Genomic DNA, 27,872 nt, shown 5'->3' on the forward strand with positions numbered 1-27,872 from the left:
CACTTCCAGGCAGATTTCTGCCCACTGCCTTCTTCCACAATGTTTTTTTTTTCACTTCCCAGTCTAGCCAATAACATCAGGCTTTCCTTGTGGTTTCCCATCCAAGCCTTAACCAGCTCCAACCCTGCTTAATGTTCACTAGCTTCCGAACTGCACAGGCAGGCTAACATACTCGGGCATGTTGCTCAGGGTGCAAGCGGCTGAGTTCACACGCCACGTTTAGAGGGCATCACTCGTCGGTTCCTCTCGGTCTCGATGGCACCCTCTAGCGGTCCGAGCGAACCACCCCTGCAGCGTCCGGCAAGCGGCCAGGTTGCCCGGGGAGTAGCGCAAGGAAAGGAGGGCGCGGGGCTCGGCGGTGCAGCATTTCCACAACCCCCGCGGCCAGGCGACACGCGAGGGCGGCGCCGGGAGGCAGGGAGGCGGCAGGCGGGGGCGGAGTTTGCCCGCTCTCCCCGGGCGGAGGCGCCAGGAGGTGCCGTGCCGTCTCCAAGTGGCCACTTTGAAAATGTCTCCGCCGTTTGCCCGGGAAAGGCGAGGGTGGGCAGCGGCCGCCCCAGCCCGCCGCACCGGTGTTCCCGGGGCGGCCACGCCGCGCTAGAGCGCTCGATCCACGCTGCCCATGCCCCGGCGCGGCCAGCATGCTCGCCTTCTGCCTGCTGGTGGCCCTGCTCTGCCCGGGACGCGCGCCGGGCGCTTGGGGAGCCGGCCCGAAGCCGCGCAGAGCCGAGGCGGAGGCGGCGGGCGGCGAGCCGTGGTGCCCCTACAAGGTGCTGAGCGAGGGCGGCCCGGGGCGCCTGTGCTTCCGCAGCCCGGCGCGGGGCTTCCAGTGCGCGCCGGAGCGCTGCACGGCTCATCGCTCGCCCGGCCGCGCCCTGCTGGCCAACGTGCTCCGCAACGGCAGCGTCCTGCTGCAGTGGGGCTGGCCCCCCGCGCCGGCCGAGGGCCTGCCCCCGCTGCGCGGCTTCGCGCTCTCCTGCTCGTGGGAAGGCGCCTACACGCGTTTCCAGTGCGACAGCGTGCGGCTGGGCACCGCCTGCCGGGACTACTTGCTGGCCGACGCGCACGGCAGCGTCCGCTACCGCCTCTGCCTGCAGCCCCTCTTCGCCGCCGCCAACCGCAGCGGGCCCGAGCCGCCCGCCGGGCCGTTCGAGTGCGTCGAGTTCACCGTGGAGCCGGCCGGCATGCGGGACATCGTAATCGCCATGACGGCCGTCGGGGGCTCCATCTGCGTCATGCTGGTGCTCATCTGCCTCCTGGTGGCTTACCTGACCGAGAACCTCACGCCCGCCTCGGCCAAGCGGGGCAACTGAGCCCGCCGGCCTTGGCCGCCGGGCTGGCAGCAGCCCTCGAGGGCGACTCAGGGACTCCCCGCGAGGTGGCCGGCCGGACCTCCTTCCGCCTGCCCCGGCGGCCGCGCGGCAGCTCCCCCCCGGACCCAGCCTCCTTCCAGCGGCAGCGGGACTACAATTCCCGCAAGTCCCAGCCAGCGTGGCCAGTGCTGAAGCGCCCATCGCTTATGGTGACTGAGGCATTCTGGGAGCCGTAGTTCTGGAAGAGTGCAGGTCCCTTCCTTGGGTAGGAAAGGAAAAGAGCAGGACTTTTGGGAATGGCTTTTTTTCTCAGAGTAAAGGGTTTCTTCAGGTGGGGGCTGGACACCTGACTCGCTCTTCAGGCTTCTGGATTGGCAGCTGGCAGCCCAGTCTGGACTGAGCCTGGAAAGCTCAAGCAGGGTTAGTGCTTGGATGGGAGACCACCTGGAGATCTCACGAGCGTAGGCTCCCAGAAGAAGGAAGTGGCAAGCCGCTTTTGTGGTGTTGCTCAAAAAGCTCGCCTGGGTATATCCGTACAGTTGCCGTGAGCTGAGCTTGACAAGAAGGAGATTTCACATTTGCCTTTTTCTTTTGAGCAAAGAGAAAATCCTGAATTGCCTCACTTAAGAGGACCTGGGGCTGCTTCTGACTATGGCTAGCTCTCCCCCCCGGTCCTCCAGTTACCTGGCATTCATTTTGGGGGCTCCTGGGATGACCGCTCAGTCATGAAATGGTTTCTCTTGCAAGGTGTGCTTGAGCTGAAGTGCCACGATGCAGGGCGAACTCTCAGTTGGTGGTCGGATGTAAGCGCCAAATTCTTCCACCTTGGAACAATCTGTTTGGAACAGGAGCCGCTTTGCCTAACTTCCCGTGGGTGTTTGCCAGCCTTTGGGGTGACTGCCGGGCTCGAACCCAGAAGCCCCTATGTGCGCAAGAAGGGCTCTATTCTTAAAACACAGCTCTCTTCAAACTATCCATCACGGAGCCCCTCTTGAAATCAGAAACTCAGCAACGTGCATTTGAAAAGCCTCCATCTGAATTCAAATACGTCCAGAAGGGTCATTTTGGAATCTGGATGTGGGTTTTTCCACTCTAGGGAGAGCTGATCATTATTTGGGCTGCAGCCATATGTAGCAATGTCCCCATTTCCCTAGCATTTCTCCAATTATCTTGCCTTCAAACCTTCAGTAAACTCCCAGCTTTCTCTCTCTTTTTTTTAAAATTAAGTTTCAGACCGGCTATCCAAAAATACTGAGTTTTAATTTCCTAGCTTCAACTTGATGTCAAAGATGTTTCATTTCCTTCCCAGAGATGGATTCAAGAAATTGAAATGTCTGAGGGCTGGTTTAGAGAGGATGAAGGGGGTTCACAAACATGTGGTTAGATGTTGCTGTTGCTGATGAGAATAACATCCATTTTCCTTGGACCGGTGCTCGGGAAAAATGGTTGGCTTTGGCAAATGCACTGAAAGAGTTTAATTCCATTCTCTGAGGTGCCTACTGTGCGATCCTATGCATGTCTTCTCAGAAGTAAACCCCATTTTTCAATGAGTTTACTCCCAGGTAAGTGTATATTCGATTGCAATAGTTACCTTTAGATGAGGTACTCTTGGATACCTATTAATGTTTTCTGTGATGTAGAATTTAAGGTACTGTGAAATATTATTCAAACTGGAAGATAAATACTGACAAACCCCAGCTTATTGCATGAAAATGGCAATGACAAGTCCGGTCAATTTCAGCTGTAACAAACCAGAGCATTTCTTAATTTATATCCCAGTTTTTCTACCATCAGGACACCCCAGGCTGCTAACAGTAAAAAAGAAAATATAAGCAATTAAAAACCTGTGAAAATGACATTATTAACATATGTAAAACCCAATTATCATTCCTATTTGGCTTTAGTCTGAGTAGTTTTAATATTTTCCCATGTCTACAAACTTGATTGATATCCTAGCGTGTTATGCAAATCCAGCCAACTGTGGTTCGTTTAATACTTTATGGTTAAACAGCGGCTTGAGCAGTTTTGTGAATCCAGAACTCTAGCTGTCACTCCAATTTTCAACTGGGGTAGCTTTTAATCCATTTTTGTAAGACTGCAGGCCAGATACTTAATCTTCCTAAAAAATAAAATGAGAAACCATTACCGTGAGAGAAGAAAATGAACAAAGTTGGTTTTCGGCCGAAGATGTCAACATTTCACTAGGAAGTTTCTTGCTTTGACTTCCATCCTGGCCCTCTTAGCTTGGCATCCAATTTCAAAACTGAAAAGAAATAAAATTAAAGTCAGGACTAACCCAAGATATTCTACTGCCTGAGGCAAAGGGCAAAAAGCTGGAAGAGTAGGGGTGATACTTGTTTTGTATTTCTTTTAAAAAAAAATTCATCTGTAGCCTTTTTATCCAGTCCCCAGACAAAAGGCTGACAGAATGATTAACATTTCTGCCAGCTACTTTACAATCTTAAAACAAACAACCCAGAAGGAAAACACGATGGAGAGGGGAGAAGAAAGAAAAGCCCAAATGCCAAGTTAAATGTTAGTGGCACTTGATAGAGCTGATCTTTCAGCTGGCTGATACCCAGGATGCTGTTAAGGGCTATCTGTTGCATAATTGCTATATAACACCTCTGGGTCTGAAAACTCAGATTATGTCACCGCCTGGATTTCTAAGAAGTAAGTTCTAAAACACTTTGTCAGGCCGTCATTCTCTGCTCTACCCTACTGCTTCCGTAATAGTTCCAGTGTAGACAGGCTATCATGTTAATATTAATCTTGTGCCTTCGGGCTGAAAGCTGTCCTGCTTTTCCCAGTTGTTGTGCAGTTATAGGATAACCAAGCCTGTCCATTGCTCTCGCTTTCACTAAAGTAGCTGCTGAACTTTTAAATTTGATGTCCACTCATTCTTTCCCCTTGTATTCCCAGTGGAAACTGGCCAAATGTGTTGAATGCCTGGCTGCGTCTTTGTTTTATTATGGTTGCTGCTATTTTTCTTTTAAATAAATGCCTTTGGGGAGCAAGGCTTTGTTTCTTGGTCACCGTGCAGCATGAAGAAGGAATGGGGTTGAGAACCATGCAAAGAAAGGAGGCTCACTGGCTCCCGGGCCTGTCCATCAGAAGCAAATAAAAGTGGGTTAAACACAGAGTGTGGGTCAGTAGGCACTTTTTTTAATGTCTGGGTGTTTGTGCACACACCTCTGTGCAATTAAACCATATCCCAGGTATACAGAAGGTGGGGCCCAAATGCAGTAATATGGATATGGTTGTTCAGGTAGCATTTGTAACAATAATAGGATGATCAGAGGCTGTGTCCTAGGTCAGCCTGTGTTGGATTCCATCATTTCAGGTTGTAGTCTTGACTTCTGGAAGGGTGTGGATCTACTTCCTCTTCCAGACTGCAGACCGGTACTTGAGCTTTTATCTTCTCGTTTTCCTGAACTCAATTTCTCAGGGTTTAGCCTGGCCTCGTATCTAGCTCAGCTTTGTGGGTCTGTTCCTCCCACATCCAAAGAAGCAAGGAGTTTGTTCATGCTCCAAAGAATCATGCTTCTGTGCAGCATGTTGCTCTGAAGGTGGCAAAGATAGAGAGGACACCTGATGGTTGTTTCCATCTATACCTCACTGCATGTTGAAAGCTAGCACCTCAAGGAAAAGGGCTAATCTTCCAAACCTGACCTTCAGCTTGATACGGATGAATTTCTCTTTGTGTTGAGTTTGAGACCAACATTTTATGCTGCCCAGTAAGCAGAGGATAGAGCCTGGAGGAAGCAGGCAAGGAGGGGAAATCAGAATCTGAGGTAGATGTATATAGTCCTGGGGGGCCTCTGTTTATGCCTTTCTGCTCATAAGCAGAAGGTATTGGGGAAGGGAATAAAGACCATAATTCACCAGGGAAGCAAATCAGAGATTGGGGGCTATTGGACAGAAAGATAACTCACCCCTCAATTGATCAGTTTCCAAATTTATGCCATCCCCCAAAATGTATAGTGCCCTCTGCATGGCTGATACAGTTTTCCTCTCTTAATATCTCTAAAAACAACTGTCACTGTTAAGTAATTATAAGTCAAGAAAATATATTCCTTATTCACCCTTGTCTTTTTCTCCTGGTCTAGCTAGGTGGCTGAAAATAACTTTTCTCTCTCTCTTCTTTCCTTTCTCTCCCTCCCTCCAAATGAAGACTTTTCCTTAAAATCAGGTAGTGGGAGGGGAAAGCCAGGGAGGGGGAAGAGTAAGAAAGCACCTTTCTCACCATGTAGACAAACAGAAAACAGGATGGGAATGGAGGTCTATTTTTAAATCGGATGATGGGTACGTGCGAGGCAGGAATAGAAATGCGATTGCACCAGACAGCTTTCTCAAAGAGCTGTAAATAAAGGCACTCTCACCCCCTCCTTCCCCAGTCCTGATTGCCAACTCAGGCAGAGGGAATGAACAGACAAAACACCAAAGGGAGAAGTGGGGGATCTAGGGGAAGGAAACGCATCTGAGAACAGGGAGAGGGAGGAAGGTTGGCAGAGTAGCAGAGTAAAGAATGGCCCTATGTGGTGCTGTGTATATGCACAATTTTAGACTGGCCAGAGTGGTCCAAAGCTCCCCTCTTTTAAGATGATATATATGTATTAGTTCATTGATTGCAAAGTGGGCTAAGCCAGCTCTGTTCTCTTTGGGAGGCCTGTTAATGGTGCTGAGCGGGAGCCCTGCTTAATCCCCGTGGAGGGATTCTTCTGAAACATTCCTCAGCTCAGATTTTGGACTTCCTTGTTAGCTGCGTAGTTTTGTAAAAAAAAATCATATTTTATGCAAAATACTGTGCATACCCATTTTTTGCAGGGCTCAGCTCTTTCAGTGAATTGATACAGCTCTCCCCTCATTGCTACGTACAGATGAAGACAGTCTTGCTAGATTGCCTTTCCCTTGTTCACCAAATAATCTTGATTTATACCAATAACTGTCATAGATTTTTTTAAGGTGTGGTGGCTTATTACAATGAAAGTGGGCCTTTGTGCATCAGTGGAATATCCCCCCCCCAAAAGAAAACAGAGAATCTTAATGTACAGATGATTACAATCTAAGACCTTCATCTTTTTCTGCTCTGGGTAGCGGTCTTAATTGGGTAAAAAGTTGCCATCCTAGACAGAAACTTAAGTTCCAGCAAGGCAAAGTCAAGGGAGAACAAAACTAGGAAAGCCAAGTGAAGCAAGACAGAGATTGTGTTGCAAAAGGTTTCTGTCCAAGAGAAAATGGTGTTTTCCTTTCCTAGCTAGCAGGCTTTTTTCTAGGGAGCTACTGGGATCAAAACTGGGAATCTGCGTGCTAAGTAGAGCTCTGTCAGCAAGCCACCATCCCTCTGTTATTTAAAGCTTTATAGATACTGATTTGTGCATTTGGCACCTCATTTAAATGCAAAAGAGCTGGCCAGCCCAATTTCTTTGCTGGCCAATTGACAACCTTAGCTGGAAGGAATCCATCCATCATTACTTTTATTTATTTAACCCTATTCACTTTTTTTGCCTGCTCTGGGGATTCAAATCTTTGCAACACTTGACCGCCATCTAGCGTAGATCTGTTGGCCTAACCAACAGCTTTCTCAGGTTCTGCTAACAGAAATTAGGGATAGGAAGTCTCAAGAGAGTGCCACCGTGGTTTAGCAGTTAGGGTGAATTAGGACTGGGGAAATCTAGATTCCAATCTAATTTCAGCCATGGAATATCATTGGGTGGGTGTTTACTTCTTCCTTTCTCAGCAAAAAATTCTGCACAGAGAGAAATTTGGGAAGGGATGCAGCAAAATTCTCCTTTCATAAATGACTCCTGAGAGCTTCCTTGTCAGTATTTGATGGAAACCCTTCATGAGGCTAACATTAATCTCCTTGCCCAGAAGGTAAAGCATTTGCATTCAACTGCAGCCTCATTAGATCTACCACTTAGCCAACCATAAGCTGACTGAATTCATTACAGGAGAGAAAAACCTTTTACTTCTTGGATCTGTTAATATTTCTATCATAGCATCTTTGGGATTTTCCATGGTAGTTCCTGACTATATTCGATAGCCCCCAAACTCAGAGCTATAATAACTTTCTTCAGATATTTGATATTCAACAAATAGGCTCAATTTATTTTCTGTGCTGCAAAGCATGGGGATGGAATATGCTGCTTATGGGCACCTATGTATCTTTCAACTCCACCTCTGAAGCCTGGCTAGATTTTTTTAAAAGTTTGTTTAGCAAGTAGATGAATAAGAATCTGTTTCAGAGGAAACGCCCACATCTTTCATGGAGATTATTCTCATATCCATTATATTTATATTACGCAGATCATAGTATGCTTTATATCCCATGGCTTCTTCCAAAACTGAGTTTGTGGAGTGGGATAAGGACATTTAGAAAAGGTCCTAGTTCTCTGCCTTGATTCTTTATACTGTAGTGCTGCCATGAAAGGAGACATTTTTAAGATTAACAAGCTGGTAAAGCACTGTCATACCCCACCTCACTACAATTTCCAGGATTCTTTGAGAGAAATCATAATTTAAGTCAGAGGGAGGTAACCTGGCACCCTCCAGAGGTTTTGGACTAGCTCCCATCAGCTTCAGCTGATGGCAAAAATAGTCATGGTCCAAAGCTTCAGGGAACTGCCAACTTGTCTGTTTAAATAGGGCAGAACTTGTCCATTTGTGATGTCAAAAACCTGAGAATGTTTCATTATCTGTCATTCTGAAAAAGCCCAGATCCCAGAGGAAAATCAAGAGATCTCCTAGTATTTGGGCTCTTTTGCTGACAGAGCCATGTTAAATATCAAAGTCTTACAAACACCAGCTGTAATAATTGATAATGGATCCGGGTCTTGCAAAGCTGGGATTTCTGGTGAGTCTGAACCACAATCCATTGTCCCATCTGTTGTTGGTCAACTTAGAGAGAGAGCAGAGGAATTTTATATTGGGGGCAGAGCCCTTTCCAAGAAAGGGGCCTTGCTGAATTATCCTATTGAACGGGGGATTATTTCCTGTTGGGATGATATGGAGAAGCTGCTGAGATATATCTACAAGCATGAACTTAAGGTGAAGCCCAGCACAAGGCCTGTGTTTCTCTCAGAGCCCCCCAGGAATCCACTGCAGAATCGAGAAAAAATCACAGAGCTAATGTTTGAAGGTTTTAAGGTTCCGGCTTTGTACCTTGCGATCCAAGCTACTCTAGCTCTGTACACTTCTGCTCGTACCACTGGTTTGGTGCTGGACAGTGGGGATGGAGTAACGCATTCTGTCCCAATTTATGACGGATACTGCTTGCCTCATGGAGTATCCAGACTCCCTGTCGCAGGAAGGGATGTGACGGATTACCTTGCCAGCCTCCTTTTGGAGAACAACCCTGCTTCGGTAAGCCGAGCCAAGAAAAGTGTGGTGAGGGTCATCAAAGAGCAATTTTGTTATGTGGCTTTGGATCCCAAGCAAGAAGCTGAGAAGAAGGTGGAGGAGACCCTGAAGCTGCCAGATGGGAATGCCATCAAAATCCATCTGCGTCTCTGCCAAGCGCCAGAAATCCTTTTTACACCCAAGACCATAGGTGTTGAGGCACCAGGCATCCACACCATGATCACCAAGAGCATCCGGAAGTGTGACAAGGACATTTGGGCTCCCCTGTATGGGAATGTGGTCCTCTCAGGAGGGTCATCTCTCTTCTGGGGCCTGGATGAAAGAATCTTTAAAGAGATTGAGCAGCAAGTTCCAAACGGTGTTCCCATACGAATCATAGCGCCCCCAGACCGGTCCTGCGCAGCTTGGGTGGGCGCATCTATTATTAGTCAGCTGACGTCTTTTCAACCAATGTGGTTTACACTTGAGGACTACAAAGAATTTGGTGTGGCTGGGATTCACCGGAAGTGTTTTTAGGAAACCAGGATGCCCAGCAAAAGTCAGTTCTGCTGATGAAAATGTATGTCAACTGTCTATGGAACTAAACGCGAATTTTTAAAAGCTGATTTGTGAGACTGATTGATTAAAAGTGCATGAAGTGCATGATCAGTTGAGCAACATGTCTCTTGGCTTTAGACAAGGCCTTCATATTTGGATTATTTAGATCTGTTTAGCCTTGTTTCAGAAGAGTGATCGCTTTCATTTATTACTTCAGAAACGGGTCTAGAGTATGAGAATTTTTTTCAGTCCCAACTTTTCTATTTTTTCCTACTGGGAGTAGAGCGAAACCTCATAAGACAAAAGGAGAAAGGCAATTTAATGTTTTCTTAACCCTGATATTTTTAAATTGGTTTTTGCACTTTCCCAAGCGGAGGCTTTTATATTGGAAGGAAAGGTAGAGCTGTATCCCAGGCATTGCAGTGATGTCTCTGGTCAGTTTTCTAAGGAAGCTCTAGCCAACATTTTAACAACTTCTTGGAACTATGTTGCTGGAAAGAGCTGGGAAAGAAATTCCAGGTAGAGATTCCCATCACCAACTTGCTTTTCCCCATTTAACTGGTTTACCTCTATTTCAGACTGAAATCCACTTAACCATCACATACATCATACCAACCGCAAAGGCAGTCTGCTTGTTTGTTTCTTAGGGCCATGTGCAAACCCTGCAAATGGCAGTTTATTGATTAAAGTGTAGTTAGTATGGCTTAAAATAATGGGTGAACCCACCCATCCCTTCTCTAGATGTGTTCATAACATATTCATACACTAAATCGTCCTGAATTAACCCACTTTTCTAAGTCCACCCCAACACACTGACCTATAAACATTGTCCAGGTTTGCACACAAACAAGCCAACCACGTTATAACCTAGCAGTTGTCTTAGTTTCATGGAATAAAGTATGTTGCAGTTAAAAAACATAGTTTGCTCAATCCAGCCCCTATACGAACCATGAAGGTTCACACTATGGTTAGTGGCTCAGAGTAGAAACAAAATATTTAACCATATTAGATAACACTCCAACAATGGCATTCACACAACATACTAATTTTGGTCAACATTAAATTTGGTTATTTTTTATGGTTGAGCATGAGGTACAAACACAGGCTTTGGTTAGCTGATAGGTCACTGCATTGAACAAACCCAGAAAGTGGGTTAATCCAATGACCAGGATAAGCGTCTTGGGTGAACGCAGCCAGGTTGTCCTGGGAACTCAGCTTCAGAGTTGGCCTGCTCTCCAGATGCGGTGAAACTATAACTCTCAGAATACCTAGTCAGAATGGGAGGTGTAGTCCTCTGGAAGGCACCTGCTTGAAACGAAAGCCTGTCAGAGATCTTTTGCCCGCTCCTCAGAACTCCATTTCTTACGTTTCTCTGAGGTAAGAGCAAGTGGTCATGGGAAATGTAGTTCTCGGGAGGCAAAAAGGCCGCTTCCCGCCGAGCGCTCGACGCCGCGAACGATCTACAGTTCCCAGGATTCTTTGAGCGCAACTACGGCGGTTAAACGGGTAATCATAATTCGGGTACAACAGCTACTCCACGGCCATTAGGGCGGCGCTGTTTCCCCGCCTGAAGGCCCGTTCCTTTTATGGTGCGCCGGAAGCGGCTTCCATAATGATACAGAAATGCGAGTATGGGAGTGCGGCAACACTTGTCCCCCGTAATCCCGTTTCTCTTCACAGACCAGATTGAAGGGGGGGAAAAAAAAACTTACCTCACGGAACGATAAAGAACGAAACAAGAGGCGAGGTTGGACAGTCGCTCTACCCTTCTCCTCTATGATTTGGCAGGCAGGAAAGCGGAAGTGAAGTGACGGCGGAAGAGCCCGACACGTCGCCAGGCCCCGCCTTTTCCGCTCTGTGCGGCCGCCATTTTGTTTCTGTGGGAGAGGGAGAAGGAGGAAGCGATCGCCGCCGGTAGGAACAGCAGCGTCGTCCCCGCCGTCGTCGGAAGCGTCGCCGCGGGCCCTCCGCCGGCCCCCACCCCTCCCCCATCCCTACTCTCTCTGTACCTTGCCGGGCGGGCGCCCCGCCAACCAGCCATGCCCTCCTCGCCGCTCCGGGTGGCTGTGGTTTGCTCCAGTAACCAAAACCGCAGCATGGAGGCCCACAATATCCTCAGGTAACGCCACTAGGCCTCGCTCCGAGCCCCGCTCGCTTCCCCGCTCTCCTGCCACAGTTCGACAACGACGACGCCCTCTTTCCCTCAAGAAAATGGGGTCCGGTGTTTAATGGCGATATTCGGGCAGGGAGAGGCCCTGATCGTCGTCACCGGTTTCTTCATAGATATGACGTCATGTAAACCGTGGGGCGAGGGATTTCTCTCCCTTTGGGGGGCAGGAAGAGGAGGCTCTCCATCGTGCTATTTTAGAGCAGCCGGCAGTGGGGGTGTTGAGTCACAAGTCCAAGTATCTGCAGCCTCCCCCAGTCTGGTGCCCTGCAATGTGTTTTTGATGGCTGATTTATTAGAATTATATCCCGCCTTTTCTTTAGGAGCTAAGGGTGCTATATATAGAGCCCCTTCCTCCTATTTTCCCCACAACAGCAAACCTATCAGGTAACTGGGCTGGAAGAGAGTCACTGCCCTGAAATCACCCATTAGCTACGTACTGGGCTTGCAATTCCCATAATGCTCAGCCCACCACCTGCCTCAAACTGGGGCCTCTGGATAGATTAAGGTTTTTTTTTTAAATGCATCCACCTGACAACTTTTTACCACTTGGTACATCTCAGATGTTTCAGACTAAAATCTCCATTATCCCCACTCCCTGTTTGGCATTTGGATTAGGGAATGCCCTAATCCAAATGCTAAACAGGGAGTGGGGATAATGTCGAGTCAGACTCAATTCCTTGTGACTGTTAGCTCCTGCCTGTTGTAGGTTTAGTAGCAACAGTACAGAGAGAGTTTGCTGTTCTTTCTTTCTGTGGTGTGTTTAACTCCTTAGTCAAGACTCTAAATTAATAATCCATTTGGGGCTGACCCCACTTACCTATTTGTGAAATTAGCCAAATCAATTAAATGCTACTACCTGGGTTGAACAAAGGTAAAGACTCTCTGGACTTGAATTCAGATTATGGTGATTACATGAGCACATCCATGTGTAGAAATTAGCTGCTGTTTTTTTCCCCCCCAGGATGTTTTTTGATTTCCCACCTTACATTTCCTGGTGGTCTCCCCTCTAAATAGTAACCTGGTCTGACTCTGCTTTGGTTTCTGAGATTAGCCACAATTGGCTAGGGGCTACCGCAACTTCTTTTATCCCCATGTTTCCTGAATTCCTCACTTCTTCATTATACAGAGACTAGTTTATGCCTCTGGAGCAGGCTTGTGGATCTGTTGCAACATCGCCCATCATCCCCACTCATCTAGTCCTACCTAGCATTAGTACGGTTAACAGTTCACATGTGAAGGGTCTTCTAGAGACTGAGAGATGGTGGAAAAAGAAAGCTCTATATCATGCTGTCAGTTTATGCTTGCTTTCAGGAAGATCTTGGTTGAAGAGCTGTAAATAGTCTCCCTTATTTTATTAGAGACTTATTCAATGCCTCTTTTTTAAAAAAAACACTTCCTGTCATGTAATGGCTGTGCAGTTTTGGGGCGGAGCTTCCTTGAGCATGACATAATGATTATGGGGATTTTATCTTGTCCTCCTTTAGTTCATTAGAGGAGGGAGACAGATAAACAAAAAATAAACTTTTCAGTTAGTGTGCTTAGGGAGGAAGGAGATAAAGCTGAACCTATTTACTTTAAAAATCTTGCCAGGTTCCTTTCAATCATTCATTATATTCTTCACCCCCCACCCCCACCATGTAAATACTGACTTAAAGGAAAAGGTATCCTATTGTAATTTAAATACCACTTTTTTCATAGAATTTGTAGTTCCTTCCCCTTCAGATTTGTATCTAGCACCAGCATATTTCATTCTTTCTTCTCAACCTGCCCTCTGACACAGTTGCTCAATCATGTTTAACAGATTTTTTGCTGAAGTGTCATTTAGAATGCTTCCTGTGCATCATTCCTTTTATAAAAGAGCTTGAAATATGTGCTAACCACAATTTAAACAGGGTCACTGAGAAGTAAGCAGTGGGGGTGGCAAGTTAAGCGCTTCAGACTCTTGGGAATTCTGAGGCATTTAATTTATTTTTGGAAAAATGCTTAGGAGGGCCATTTCCCTAACTCAGTAAGGACCGGGCGTGCTAGTGGAATGCTGGGCTTAGTTGGAAGAGGAGAAATGAAGGGTGGGAGGAATGGAATGAAGTAGTTTGAAGAAGGGCATGGCTGACGAAAAAGCTAAGGAGAAACGCTCTTGCTTAAGCGATGGCAATAACTTGTTTTCCAAGCTTCTCACAATATACATAAAGCCAGCTTCTAAGCTAGGACACTGGGAGGAAGACTGATAGGTGGTAATTTTTAGACCGTTTAGCTTTTCCTGTGCCAAGAGAGGTAGTAATGTGCCTGAGGTTCTCAAAGACAGAATTTAAACTGAACAGATTGTTTTGCAGTTTCATGAGCTCTGTGCATAAAGCTTGTCATTTATGTAGCATCTCCCGTACGCAAAGCACTTAAAACAACCATGTAAATTGGTCAGCATGACATCATTTTGCAACTGGTCAGTTGAGTATTTGGGTGCCAGCCTAGGGGAGCCTTTGACCCCAGGATCTAACCTACTTCTTGCTCTTTTTTTTTTTTTTTAAGTCAAGAGACACTTCCTTTTTCTCCCCTGCAAATGCAATGTTATAATCAGCAGGCAACAAAATGGGTTCCCAAACCAAACATTCTATTACAACATCTGGGTATACATGCACATAAAGGTGCCTGGGGGCTGATTTGTCATCACACATTTACAGTGAGGCTGGCAATAAAATATTTGTTGATGTTATAATGTGCTGTTATGTTTTTGAAGAAATGCCAGCAGAAGCAAATCATGTGGAGTGTACGTGTGTATGTCAGACTCTCCAGCCAACACTAGTAAGGGAAGGTGGCAGGGTGGGGCACAAGGAGTAGTTCTCAACAAGGAGTGAGATTTTTGTTTGTGAAGTCATTTGCTGTCATTTGGGACTCTTCAGGAGTTTTTATATTTGCTTTGTTAAGTTGCTTTGATATGTGATCATAACCAAGAAACATGCCGTGGGTTGAGGAAAGTAAGAATGGGAGGTTAGGAAGCCCACCATTCAGATGCCTAGCCTGCACGCTGTGTGACATTGAGGAGCCACTTGTATGTTAAAGCCTAGTGTTTATCCTTGAATTGACATACTGTGCTGACCCAAAACTGATAAAAGTTAGGGTGGTCCACAGCTCAGTATGGAAACATACATTGAAAGGAGGGGGATCGGCATTTGCCGTACCCCCTTCAAACATTCCCTTTCCAGATGTGTTGGACTGCGGTCTTCACCACCCACTGCCAGCAGAATTACAATTCCAGCATACCTGGAGGGGAAGCTTCCACATTGGAGAAAGCTGATCTAATGCACTGGCTTAATTTTAGGTTCAATTAAATGATCCAAAATGGTGGAACAGCTGCTTCTGAACCGTGACTCTATATTTTGGTGAGCAAGAGGGCAGTAACCTGATATATTTTCACCACTTTTCATGAAGGCCAAGCTTCTCTACAGAGTCTGCATCTGACTGACCCTCCTGTCTTCTATGGCCATGTGCCCAAACCCAAGCGGGACTTCTTGCTTCAGAGCAGAGTTGCCAATTCTAGGAACGCCTCTCCTCTTGCTTAGATTTGATTCTGGGCCTGCTCTGTGTTGATCACTGCATGTCCTGGCCAGGATCCAAAGTGCTTGCCGGGTTTTGATCACACTTCAGCATTTTAGTCTCCTGTAAGGTCCTTTTTGAATGACAAACCAAGAGGGATTAGAGACAGGAGAAAATGGGACTTCCCTTAGATGCTTGTATAAAAGTCCAAAGGGTGAAATTAGATTCCTGGTTGTTATTCTCTGGAATAAGCCACTATCCCATCCTGTCTTGACTTACAGGTTCGTCTGAGAAAATGACTTATTTGATTCATGCCTTGTTTCATCCTGGAATGCTTCTTCTCATGACTGGCTTTTCCTTAGCTGCGGGACCGATGATTAGTTGCCTTTAGTTTCTGCCATTAAATGCAGTCATTAACTCTGTTTCTGGGTGACGTCTTAAATTGAAACTGGTGCCAGCGAGTGTTTTGCTCAAGAATAAGCCAGATTGCCACTGCCTGCTTGTTAATCATTATTCACTGACAGCTCCTTGCCCCGTGATATTTGCATAGTGAATTCCCTTGTCAGGAAGTGGGGTTCTTGGCATTACTTATGAGCAGCTAAATCCAGTTTTATATTGACAGCCGTCTCCTGCTTTCCTCAGTCTGTCCTTGTAAGTGTTTTACAATATAGCTAACACAGACTTCAGCTCAACTGCTCCTACAAACCTATCTGCCTCATTTCTGGCCTAATGAACAAAACAGAAAACAGGTTATATCTCTTACCTGCATAGCCTCTTGGAGGTGGTTCTTACTTACCAAACACAACAAGGCAAGCTTATATTCCAGGTCATCTGATCTAGTTTCCCAAGGAAGTGACTGGTCCTCCCTTCAGTACAAGAGTTGGTGTTTTCTCCTTGGCTGTCTTAAGACAAACCTCCCTTTCGTAATAAAAAATGGTTGTTTTTCAGCACTGCGAACACTTGGCAGCTTGTTCAGGAAATACCCATTTTTCTTTTTTTTTTTCCGGTGTTCATTAAATGCTGCCTCTAGACTGAGCTCTCTGATCAGGCCGGCACAATTAGTTTGCGAACAGGAATACTTCCAGTATGTTACCAGAGAATTGAAAAAAGCGTTCCTAAACAAATTCTGCTTTTCGACTTCTACCGCAGTGACAGTGAAGACCGGCATTTCTTTGGTGACATGATGGATACAGAACTGATAAGAGATCCAAATTTGATTTCAGTCTTAATATTTTTCTCCAGTGAAAACTGCTTTTTATTACACATTAAGGGGACAAACTCTTCATCAAAGTAGGTTTTAAAACTCTCTAATAAACATACACATATTTATAGTGCAGTGGACAAATAATACATGTGCTTATGAATGGATTATACTTGTGTAACTCAACAGGCTTTGCAGGCATGGTGAACTTTAAATTAATTGTTACGTTTCTGGCATGAATCCGATAATACATGTTAAACTCTTTAAACGCATTTCTGAAGAGATTCTGGAAGCTGCAGGGGCTGAATTTCAAATGCTCAAACTCTTTGAATTTTGAAATTAAACTTGCCTACTCACCAGAGTGTATTTTCATGGGAAAATAAGTCTGCGTGTCCTGTGTTAACCATATCTGGTTATTCATACATCACAGGTTTTAGGGAAGACAGTTTCCTAGCCACAGCCTACAGGAAAGGACGCCACATTCCTACAACATTTTCAATAAAAGGAGGTTTGAAATTTGCACGTGTGTTTTTTCCTAGCTCAATTTGCTACAGATTGTTGCTTTATGGCAAGGATCAGGAACTTGTGGCATGGCAGATGTCCCCAAACTATTTCTAGGAAGCGTAGCTAATGGTGAGGAATTTGTAGTCCAGCAGCATCTGAAGCTCTGGAGGTTACTTGCTTCTGCTTTACTGACTTAACCAGCAGCCTCTTGCTTCGATAGCCTTCAAAGTAATGCCCACTACATATTAATGAATAATACGGTAATTTGAGGAAGAACGAACACTGACTTTTAAGTAGTTCAAGGCAAGCCACTTCACATAGTCCATGTATTGGTTGCCATTTTGCACACCCCTGTTTTTCATCTGGTGCCTTCCAGCAGGGTTGGAAAGTGGCCAGGTGGGAATTCTGAGTTCTCTCCAACACATCTGAAGAATGTCTGTTTGGGGAAACTTAGTTTAGTTGATGAGGGGTGTATACATTTGCATGATCCCAGTATTGAGCTGTGCTCTAGTGAGAGCTTGCTTATGAGCCCTTGTCTTTATTATCCTTGTATCCTGCCTTTTCTCCAGTGCCTCAAGCCAGGGAACATAACTGCTCACTTTTTTTTTCCTTCAAAAAATCCTCCGTGAATTTGGCTGAGTTAAGAGAGTGACTTCATATATCACAGGAAGCCAAAATATGGCTTTAGGGTACATTGTCTGTGTGAAGGCAGTTACTGTGTCTTGGAAGCCATGGTTTAGTATGTTTGACCAATCCAGCCATTGTGGCTTACTAAGCAAGTCATGGTTAAAAAGGCCAATGATACAGTGTCCAAACCTTTACTGGGAGGCTTCAGCCTACAATGAGGATATGAATCTGGATCATCTCTGCTTATACAGTACCGCTCTGGCTCTCAGCTATAATTAGCACTAAAATTCAAGTCATGGTCTATCATAGATTAAAATGTAATAGTCGTGAACTGTAGTTCTCTGCTTTAGATGCCCTGCAGTTTATTGTCTGAACATCCTCCAAACGGAAGGGATTTGGAACTTTAAAGTTCTGTACTATGTTCTCTAACATTGGCAGTGATTGCTGAAGAGCTTTGTTTCTTGTCTGTTGAGTTTGGATAAGAGTTTTGAATTTCTTGTTCCCATCAGTGTGATTTTGGGCTGTGTGTCGTTCCCCCCTGCCCTCCCCCCCCGGCCTTATCAGCTTGCTAGGAAACAGCTAGTCTGTCTTCCCTTGCTATATACATGGAGTTTGAAAACACAGAGTTCTAACCCTTATGAGCAGGCTAGTAAGAAAATTTAAAGGGTTTGTTCAGGCTAGCAGACAAAAGAAGGCTTAATGCTCTTTCTCCTAGGTGCCATGCTAATATATTTCATGCTAGCTTTTGCGTGCCTAGCACAGAAACCTGTGTTGCCCATGGTATGGTGGAAGACCATGCCTTCTCTTATTCATATTTTTCCCTAACAGGATTCCTCCTCCTCCACAGAGCAGTGGTAAATGGTATTCCCCGGGGCTGTCAGAAGGGAGGCCCAGGTCTGAATGGGTGACAGAAGGTAGACCAACTTGATTTAATGGGTTGATTTGATTTAATTTAATTTAATTTAATTGATTTAATGCCCCACCTGTTCCTCCAATCCAGTGACTTCTACTACAGAGGCTAGAATTATTATTTGGAAGTTTTTCTTAAGCAGCCAGGCAAATGAAGCCAGACCCCTTTAATCTGAGCCTCTTTTGGGGTTTCATTGGATCACAAGCAGTCCTGCGGTCAGGGGGAGGGGGCTGTCAATGTGGTTGGCTATTTGTCTGGATTGTAGCTGTGCTTCACCGCACCCAATCAGCCTGGCGCAGTTCACTGGGGATTTGGGATGCCATAATAGATGTCATTCCTCCTCCACCTGCTTCACCTGGGCTCTTGCAAGCCAGATCCACATTAGAAGCGCAGCCTACATCAGTCTTCCTCTCACCTAGCATTCAGCACGGGCCTGCGCTGGCTTAAGCTGATCTAAAGTGCGCCACGTGCCTTTTAGTGCTTTAAAGCAAAATAAAGTGCATCATGCGCTTTAAAGCACTGTGTTGGGCTTTGCGGAATATGACTCCTGTTGCAAGCCTGTATCCTTTTTTAAGCGTAACAGACTTTACCATGGAAAGATCTCTATAAATGTTTTAACTCTCTTCTGGAGAGCAATGTTTCAACTGCATTTATTGTTACACTTTTATTTATTTACAAGAGGATTGCAGAGATTTGCCACATTTCTCACAGTTGTTGCGGTGTCTTATGGTCTGCCTTTTTGCTTTGATTTCTGCATTCTGGTTTGTTTGTCTTTTAAGATCCTGAAGTTGATTTTGTTCAAAGAAATCATTGTTGAATATCCTTTAAGGAACTCAGGGAGGTATTCTGGGTCATTTCCGTCTTTGTTCCTCAGAACATCTGAAGGAGAATGTAATGACTAACCAAGATCACCCAGTGGCTGGTGTGGCACAACACTGATCCACAAACCAGCCCACAAACATGACATCAGGGAACTGGAGCTTTTATTCCGCAATTCTTCTTCCAGAGTGTAGCTACTCTGTTGTGTCTTCTGAAAGGGCACTTTCTTAATCCCAGTGTCTTCATTGCAAATCAGTGGGACCTCGTCAAAATGATTCAAAGGTGTGGCGTGATTATAGTACAGTATTCACTTTGCCACCAGCCCTGCAGTGTCAGATGTTTGCAAACCCATGGTTCACTTTCTCTATGTAAGTAGCAGATGTTGCATAATCAAGGGAAGAGTTTAGGTGGTCGGGAAAGCCACTTCTGTGAGAGGCCTTCTGGGACAACAAGCATATTTCAGGTTTTATGTTGTTCGTGCTTTCACAAAATGGCCCATCTGTCAGAAGGCAAACTGGCAGGATTCCACTACCCATCCTGATTCTCCTTGGCTTGATTTTGGCATCACCTGGACTCACAGCCTGCATGCCCACCAACTCTTCCAGCTGTATAAAAAGCAAGCCCAAAAGGAGACTTCTTTGCTTGATTCTTCTTTACATGGTTTCAGGGCTCAGCTTCATAAACCGACTCTGTCCACTTGATGCAGAGACCTTGGTAGTAAGCATCATGACCAACGCTGAAATAGACGCCCATTGTTTTCAACCAGCAGCCCAAGTTTGGAGGTGTGTTAGATTGTGGTTAGGCTTTCTTAACCAGGTTTCCGTGTGGCTAAGATGCACTCAGTAACAATAATTGCAACCAGGCACATCTCAAGCCAGCTTCCTCGGTGCTCTTGAGATGTGTCAGGACTACAGTTCTCAGAATTCAACATCAATTTGACTTTGTCAAATGCAGGGAGTATGTGCAAGAGTCTGGGGTGATGGTCTTGTATGATGACCTTGAAATGACTTGGTTGGGTAGATGCTCGGTCTGCAGATCCTTTTGTCTGAGAACTCCAAAAGCAGTTCCCAATTTGTCAGCTTTGTTGTTTCACACAAATGTCCTTTGCTATGTCAGAGCTCTAAACCATTGGCCTCTGGTGTCAAAAGATCAGATGCAACCGCGAGAGGAAGCCCTCTTCTCGGTCGTGACTGCTTACAACCTTGCGCCAGAGATGAAGCACAATTGGACAAGCTTAAGTACAGTGTATTTCAGTTGTCGAACCAGATGTCCATCTGGAGCCTGACTCACTTCCTAAAATTAGCCCTGTCATTTGCATTTGGAGTGAGACAAAATGTTCTCGCTGAAATTCTCAGTTGATGGAGCAAGAGCACATTGTGTTGGAGTTTGATGTGTGTGCGTGTGTGCGCGCGTGTGGAAGACAAATGGTGGAATTTCTGAGAGTCAGCTTCTGTTGGTGGCCCTTGCTTTGAGTAAAAAAAAAAAAAAAAAGTCCCCCATGACAGACCATTTGAACAGGAAAGGCTTGATCTCCTGCATGCTTCAGAGTGCTAAGCTTGCAGATGGGGTGAAAAGAACAGTTAAAATTGCTAAAAACACTTTCTTTGGCCCTCAGGAACAGCAAAGGGTTTCCTTCTCTCTCAGTGACAAGGGTTTGTTAAGATTCAACTTTCAATTTATCCTCATGATAGGGGTTTAGCCAAAGAGATGGTCTTTGCTCAGAATGAAGGTTCTTTTTTTTTTTTTTTGGTTATGACCAGGAACAAGCTGCCTTGTATAATGCCAGAGCTTCAAACTCAGTCCCAAGAGCACAAAGAACCAGTGAACCAAGTGAATTTGCATACTGTCCCCCAGCCCTGGCTTGGCTTCATGTGTTGTGTGAACCCAGCCAGGATTCTGAACCCTAGTTCGTGGCTTAGCGGGAGGTGTGACCCCAAGCAAGTTATGTTTTATTCTATTGAACAGTTGTGATTAAACTGGGGGGGGGGGGTGTGATGCGCAAGCCAGGCCACAGAGTCCCAGAGGTGTTAGTATCATTTAACAGCCACATGCACTGTCCTGTATTCCCCCAGAATTTGAAATGCTGTCTTGGGAAGAAATATCTGGGCTGTGCCATGAATGTGGCCTTGAATTAAATTCTTCTTGTGAATGGAGTATTAAATTAGATGCTCCCTTACATTGGTTAGATTGCTATGCAATTTCGCACCAAGTTGCCTTAGAGAATTCACCTCTAAATGAGATGGGCATCTCTCCTTGGCTTTGACTATCCCCACTTTGCAGTAAATGGAAATGGTGCACCTTTTCCCTCTGGGCAACATCTGGCAAAGAAAGGGGTAAACGAAGAGATAAAAAGTATTTGGGGAAATAGCGCAAGTGATCTGACACCTCTTCTCAGGCCCCTCGATTGATGTGAAAGAGACAAACAGCAGAATGGTCTTTCAGGGGAAGCAGAGTTAGACCTGGGCTGAAGACTATGGTGGAAATCAGAGATGTTGAATGCTCTATGTGTATATCAAAATTCAGCTTTTTGGACAAATATCTCCTAAAGCAATTTCAGCAATTTCAAATTCATTGTTCAGCCCTGTTCATAATGAAGACACGGGCCCTGTCCTCAGGTTTAGGAGCTAAAAGGAAATCAAAATGTGTGTTGTGGGGAAAGCTGGGGAAATGGATTTAATGCTAAAAGAAAGGAGGTATAAGCAAATATTTACATCCAGATTGGGTGAGGTTAATTTCTGATATAACTTTTCCCAATCCCAATGTTGTGACACAAATTTCTGGTTGACATGGCAAAAGTAGAAGATGAAGTCTCAGTTCTTAATGTTTGGGTGATATTACCCCAAGTGTTAAGGCTGAAGTGGATAAAGAGAAAGAATAGAGGGAAATGGTCTTAAGCTTCTCTTTCAAAATCTCCACCTATTGGTGGTTAACAACAATGGTTACCCCAGAGGTGGGTGGGAAAAGGGGACTTTGGGGCACATTTAAAAGAAGTGATAGGAATAGCCAGAAGAAAAGCTAGACTGGATTTACTTTGCATTTAAACTGAATTGAGATGCAATATTATGAATATCATTTCACCAGCTTTTTGTAATATGAGTGCCTCCAAAGTGGGCCTTTGCTCCCCAACGATCCAAGTGGCCTCTCTCTGAGCTGGGCCAAATCATGGCTTGTCTTGTCTAGCGCCATCACGCCCTGCTCTCTTTCCAGCCTATTCCTGCTACTTTCACCTGTCAAGAGGGGGCTGCTCAAGCCTGTTTCAATTCTGTAAAATGACGTTGCGCCTAAAAAAAGCCTGTGTCTCTGTGAGACCACTCCCTGGCTTGTTTGAGCCAGCCTGCATGTAGGTGCATTTGCACAAGGGCATTTATGGAGTTGACTTGACCATTGTATATTTGATCCTTCCACGGAATGAGTGTTTTTCCTCATTGCGAATCTGCCACTCTTTCCAAAACTGCTTGGATGCCCAGAGCAGCATAAATGTGGCCTGTGCCCAGGGGCACTCCAGCACTGCATGTACTGGTGCCCCTTGTTGGTTCATTTCTTCTTCCTTCCCTGTTTCTTCTCCTCTTTCCCTTCCAACATAAGCTGACGAAAGAAGCGTGTTGCCAGAATTACTGATTTGCAAAACTACTACTGGAGGTGACATCCAGAGAATCTTTTGAGACAGGGCTTAGTAGGGCAGGCTGGAATTCGTTCTTAAAGGATTGCCTGGAAAACCGATGCCGATGCTTCAGAATTTGGCACGAAGTTTTCTCTAGCCTCTGCTTTAGCTTCGAAGCTCAGTCTTCTGCATTCGCATTCCAAAAGTTCTAGGAGGAAAGCTAGAAGCACTTGAGTGCTTTCTGTGCTGGAGAACGTTGACATCCGATTTGGAGGCGCTGAGATAACAAAATATTCCTGATGTAATGTGCAGGTTGGCTAGAGGGGCTACTGCTTGGCAGTTGGTCAGGGCACGTGCTGCTTTTGTAGCGTGCCGCAACTTGGGATCCTGGCAACTCCCATGAAAAGAGACTGAAGGTGTGCCCAAGATCTTCAAAAAACCTGCCAATTCAAGAAGGCATTGCTCAACTTCGTACATCGTTTTCTCAAATGTTTGTTGTCCTGATGTCGCAAGTATATGGGTTGTGTGTGGGTGGAATAGCACCAAAACCAATAGTATTTTTATATACCGCTCCAACTTAACCAACTCTCTGATTGTCCAGAGCAGGAGCTCAGATCCTGACTTAGTCAGAATAGACCCACTGGACTTAATAGAATTATTGTGCCTTATTTTATTCACCTTTGTTTTGCTGCTTGTATTTTGTGTGATGGGAATCTGGGTTTGGCTCAGTGACCTTCAAGGCAAACTCCAACGTAAGAGACTCAGTCCATTTGTTTATTTAAAAGAAAGTAGTGAGATTTGTATTTATTTATAGTTTAGATTTCTACAGATGTACTTATTCTGCTGTGGAATGTAAAAATCTTAGTAAGCAGCACAGAGAGCTCCATTTATAGCATGAGCTTGCAATCTTCATGCTAAATATATTCAAAATTCCTTGAGACTTGCTTCTGGGTTCACGAATGTAGGACTGGAACCGTGGTCACTTGTGGGTTGTGAACCACAAACTAGCTAGTTAGTTTCTTCTTCATTGTATTATGTGAATGAAGAAGGTTGGATTGATTGAATAAAACCGTGGTTAAGTAACTAGGGGTATGTGGGTCTTGTGAACATAGCCGTGGAGAGCTTTTGAAAGAATTTGCGGGGGGAAAAGCAATTCTGGAGCAAAGTTGGCTTTGAATGGTTGGCACCTTGGCACTTCTAAGGTGAGTATGTTAGTTCAAACACCTTCAAACAGCCTTCTGTTAGGTGAGATATTGGGCTGCAAAACCCAGACAGACACTAGGTGGCAGCAAAGAGCCACCCAAAGCTAACTCTTCTCCTCCATCTAGAGGTTATTTCAAGCATTGCAGCCCAAATATTGCAAGCCCAATTTAAGGCTAGAAGGCACGCAGTTAAGAAAAAGTTCATTCGTGCCTTGAGCAAAGATTTAGACTCCCTTGACTAAAATGAACCATTCCGTCGCTGAAAGCCCAGCTGCTGAAGTTTAATTAGGCTTAAAAATTGTCCAGCGTTTTAAGTGAAGGGAGGTAGTCCCACTAAATGAATACATTTGACTAGATGCAGCCATTAATCAGCACATTAACATGGACGGAGATTTGCTGCTTGGGTGAACAGGAACATGTAGTCTTCTTTAAATTAGAGGTCTGTTCCCAGAATTAAGAGAAAAATACTTCTGTTGGACTCTCGGCATTTCTTTGGTCTCCTCTCAGCAGCCATTGGCCATAACAGCTGAGTAGCTCCTGCGTGTACCAAGATTGGGGGTGGTGTGTGTGCCAAGAACGGGCAGTGGGGAGAGTTGTTCTTAGGCCCTATATGCAGTCTATAGAGACAGTGAAACCCCCCTGGCCACCTAGCAGACTGTGTGGCTTTATTAATTTAATTAGAGAATGTCAAGGACAAAGCAAAACACCATCAGATCTTAACCGTGGCCAAGAGACAGTCTAGTGAGCTCGCTCTCTCCTGTAGTGTTAAGTGTGTTGTAATTACCACTGCATTTACGCACCAAGCCATGATTTCTTTAAAGCTTCATTTGTGGAACAAACCATGGTGTTTGGCTTGCATGCAGTTGAAAACCATAATGGCTGCACCTCGCACCAAGCCACATTATGGCTTTGGGAAACAGGCATCTGTACAGTAAAGCAGGATTATTCTTACCTTTGGAGTTCAGGTGTCTGTTTGAAGCTGGTAGTTAACAGTGAGAGTGGAAGAAGGGGAAATTTGAAATATATATATATATATATATTGGTAATCTCTTTGATGCCAGAAACAGTAGACCAAGTGCTTGTAAGAAATTTGAACTTCATTTATAGGTAGAACTGCTGGGAGTTACAGTACTGGGTACTTATTCCCAGCCTAGGTGGAGGGCAGTCAGTTGGGGAAAGATGTCGGAGCTCTTGAGAGGGAAAATCAGGACGAGGATCAGCCACGCTACAAACTGAATTGATTGTTCGAAAAGAGGCACGCCGCCGAAATCTGAAGAAGCGTTGAAAATTGCTTTCTTATGTACAACCAGCCCTTAGGCTTGGATATGCTTTATCTTTGGTATTCCACCATCTTCCCATTGGAGAGAGCATTATGGATCCTAATTTGTGTCGAAAGCTTGCCAGTGAGCAACACTGTTTGGTTAGTATTTATGCAACCAGTGCATTTTGGGTCCCACTGAGCATCATTAATGCAGTTCCAGAGAGCTTACTTCCTGCTGCTGGGGAGCGGTTAATGCCTCAGAAAATGACAAAGCCAGCAATAAACAAGTGCCCTTACTCTTACACTCTTCTGCCCAGTGACCTCACTGATTTGCCAGCTTACGCTCAAATTCCTTTTGATTCCCATCTCCCGCCCCTTTTCCTGTAATTCTGAATCGAAGCAAGCAAGGGAATAGAAAACTGTTCCAATGCTGTGTGCTGGGGGCACTCTTCATAATACAATAGAGAATAAATTTACTCTGCACTGCAGCTGAACCTCTGCAGCTGTATGTTTGCAATTTTCTTAGAGCAAAAGGACCCTTTGAATTAACCCGGTCTTGGGGGTAATGGAGGAAAGTTTTACCTCTGGCAAGGTTGCTTCGTCTCATCAGCGCTGGTTCCGTGTCAGTGCAGTCAGATGGCAATTGCGAACTGTAAATCATCTGTGCTTGGGAACCAGAGGAAGTAGGGTTTTTTTGAAGAATTACATGCCCGAAGTTTGCCACAAACAGCAGGTGAGGCGGGCAGAGCAGATACTCCTGTTTGAAATACATCCGGTGGAAACCGCATTCTGCTCCATGTAGGAAACTAAATGTGAGAGAGAAGGCAAGCTTTGCAACTTTTCTCCTTGGTGTAGTAGCGTTTCTGTGAGCGAGCCAAACCTCCTCCTTGAGTTTTCCAGGCATTTGCCTAAAGTACTCCATCCATAAAGTGGTTTTTTAAAAGTCTTTTTCACTTGCACCGGGACGATGTCTTGCTCTAATGCTCTGTAAATGGAGTCATTCTAGGAGCCCCAGCAGGCAATGAGAAAGTAGCTGATCTTTGTATGAAATATTTGCAACTGGTTCCTTGCACCGCTTGGGATAAGCAGTGGTTGGTGCCCAGCAGGGCTGGTGGGTAGAGGTTAGGGTCCCTGAAATGGAGCCCAGAACTTCATGGAAGGTGGGACCAGCTAGAGCTAAGAAGAGAAAAAGGTGGATGGAGTGTAATTCAGACACCTTGGCTGGGGAGGGAGCTTCCTGGCCTGAATCAACATGAAAAGAGTGCAGGTTTCATTTTTGCTGACTTTCTCGTGACCCAAATTCAGTTTTGGGTTGTAGGTCCCATTTTCCACTTGTGGTGTCAGCACCACATACAGAAATAAACATAATTCTAGGCCAAGTTCACAGTGTAGCTCTATGCCCCTTTTTCCCCCTTTCCTTTCTAGCTCTAGTTCTGAATCATAAAAACATTTAATATAACGAAAATTGTTGGAAGTCTGAATAAATGCAGATATGGTCCTGGTGGTTTCACAGGCTTGGAAGAGCAGAGTGGGAGGACGAAGCGTTCTTGGAACCGAAAACACAGAATGCAATTTGCTTATGGAAATGCAATCTGCCTAGAATCGTAGGCAGGGAATTGTGCAAAACTAGCAGTAGTGATTTGAAGTTCCTCAGAAAATGACACCAAATTAGAAATATGTTCAAACACAGCCTGGCTTCTCTCCTTAAAAATGTTTAATTTTAATAATTTTTGCCATTCAGTTCTGTAGAACAGCACTGCCTTTGCGTTCACCTGCATATAGTTATATCCTGTGGTATATGGTATACATTTGTTTTCTGAAATTGTCTTCCTTGCAGGCCGGATTTGATTTCCATGAGGGTCAACACTGCTCTTTGCTTAGTTGCAGTTGATGACTGTTTTCAAAGGGGCCTTTTATTTTTTTTTCCTGAAAGCATCTGATGAAAAGATTAGCAAAAGTCCTAGGAGGAACTAACCAAGATCTTGGCATTCCATAGTTTTCCTCTTATCTTGTAGCAAACTTAAGTACCATCTGGTAGCTGTTGTCAACGTTCCCCTGAATGCAAGTTAAAGCAAGAGTCGGTTATATTGGGATTATAAAGCAGCAGCCCAGAAGTTGTGGAGTTCAGGCCATGAATAATCAAATACGTGTGTTTGGGGTTTTTCTGTCAACCCTGTCCCTCTGCATCTGTCCAAACTAACGGAGCTTTTCCCCCTCCCCTTTCTGTTTTTCAGTAAACGTGGTTTCAGCGTCCGATCCTTTGGTACCGGGACTCACGTGAAGCTGCCAGGACCAGCCCCAGACAAGCCCAACGTTTACGATTTCAAAACGACATACGATCAGATGTACAGTGACCTCCTTAGGAAAGACAAAGAACTGTATCCCTGCGGAAGGCCCTTTCAAAATCCTGCTCTCTGCTATTCCCCAAGGCATCTTTGTGCTCCTTTGCATAAGGAACACGTGGCTACTTGACTCTGGCCAAGTCTGGTATTTCCAGCTCTCAGCAGGTGCTTCACACTGTAGAAAGGGCTCCTAACACCACCCCGTAATTGCCTCCCCTCCATTGAGTAGTGCGGTTGTGCGACAGGTTGGTTAGAGCAAGGGGACACTGGCATCTCTCTGGGGGTGCAGTTGCCTTTCTGTGCCAACAACATTACTCTGAGCCGTTCAGTCTCTGGAAATGAAGTGGCGTGTCAGTTGTAGAGTAATAAATTGGGGGGAGAGGCAGCCTTGCAACTCGAGTCATTTCAATATAGAACACCCCCTCTCCACAGTCCAACATTTGGCTCAAGGTCTGTCCGCAGCTCCCCATTAGCCTCCCTCTCGCGCATTGTTCT

The 27,872-nt window shown here is 45.3% G+C and overlaps 3 protein-coding genes and 1 long non-coding RNA gene across 4 annotated transcripts in view; 3 read left to right on the forward strand and 1 right to left on the reverse strand.

Moving 5' to 3' along the window:
* Positions 1 to 360: 360 nt before the first annotated feature.
* FNDC10 (fibronectin type III domain containing 10) lies at positions 361 to 2,726 on the forward strand. Its single transcript, XM_088136730.1, has one exon. It carries the CDS (start codon positions 642 to 644, stop codon positions 1,311 to 1,313), a length of 672 nt encoding a protein of 223 aa, XP_087992856.1. The 5' UTR covers positions 361 to 641; the 3' UTR covers positions 1,314 to 2,726.
* A 150-nt stretch (positions 2,727 to 2,876) lies between these two features.
* On the forward strand, positions 2,877 to 9,307 carry LOC103062702 (actin-related protein T2-like). Its single transcript, XM_088136729.1, has one exon. The coding sequence runs from the start codon at positions 8,091 to 8,093 to the stop codon at positions 9,189 to 9,191; it is 1,101 nt and encodes a 366-aa protein (XP_087992855.1). The 5' UTR covers positions 2,877 to 8,090; the 3' UTR covers positions 9,192 to 9,307.
* Positions 9,308 to 10,268: 961 nt separating this feature from the next.
* LOC148216393 (uncharacterized) lies at positions 10,269 to 16,115 on the reverse strand. Its single transcript, XR_015795474.1, has 3 exons — positions 15,707 to 16,115; positions 10,925 to 11,089; positions 10,269 to 10,517 (listed from the first exon to the last, which is right to left on the reverse strand). It is a non-coding gene; the product is annotated as an uncharacterized LOC148216393 (long non-coding RNA).
* SSU72 (SSU72 homolog, RNA polymerase II CTD phosphatase) overlaps positions 11,077 to 27,872 on the forward strand; it is a 35,203-nt gene continuing 18,407 nt past the window's right edge. Inside the window, exons 1-2 of the mRNA XM_015888364.3 lie at positions 11,077 to 11,331; positions 27,270 to 27,413. Coding sequence (XP_015743850.1) covers positions 11,252 to 11,331; positions 27,270 to 27,413 — 224 coding nt within the window. The 5' untranslated portion in view covers positions 11,077 to 11,251. The remainder of the gene's footprint in view (positions 11,332 to 27,269; positions 27,414 to 27,872) is intronic.

The sequence above is a fragment of the Python bivittatus genome, unplaced genomic scaffold, assembly GCF_059951505.1.
Source record: "Python bivittatus isolate LINGU-HERP-01145 unplaced genomic scaffold, Pbiv_v1 ctg000090_np1212, whole genome shotgun sequence".
Classification (NCBI taxonomy): Eukaryota; Metazoa; Chordata; class Lepidosauria; order Squamata; family Pythonidae; genus Python; species Python bivittatus.

Coding starts and splice junctions, on each gene's coding strand:
- FNDC10 (XM_088136730.1), top strand. CDS start 642: ATGCTCGCCTTCTGCCTGCTGGTGGCCCTGCTCTGCCCGGGACGCGCG.
- LOC103062702 (XM_088136729.1), top strand. CDS start 8,091: ATGTTAAATATCAAAGTCTTACAAACACCAGCTGTAATAATTGATAAT.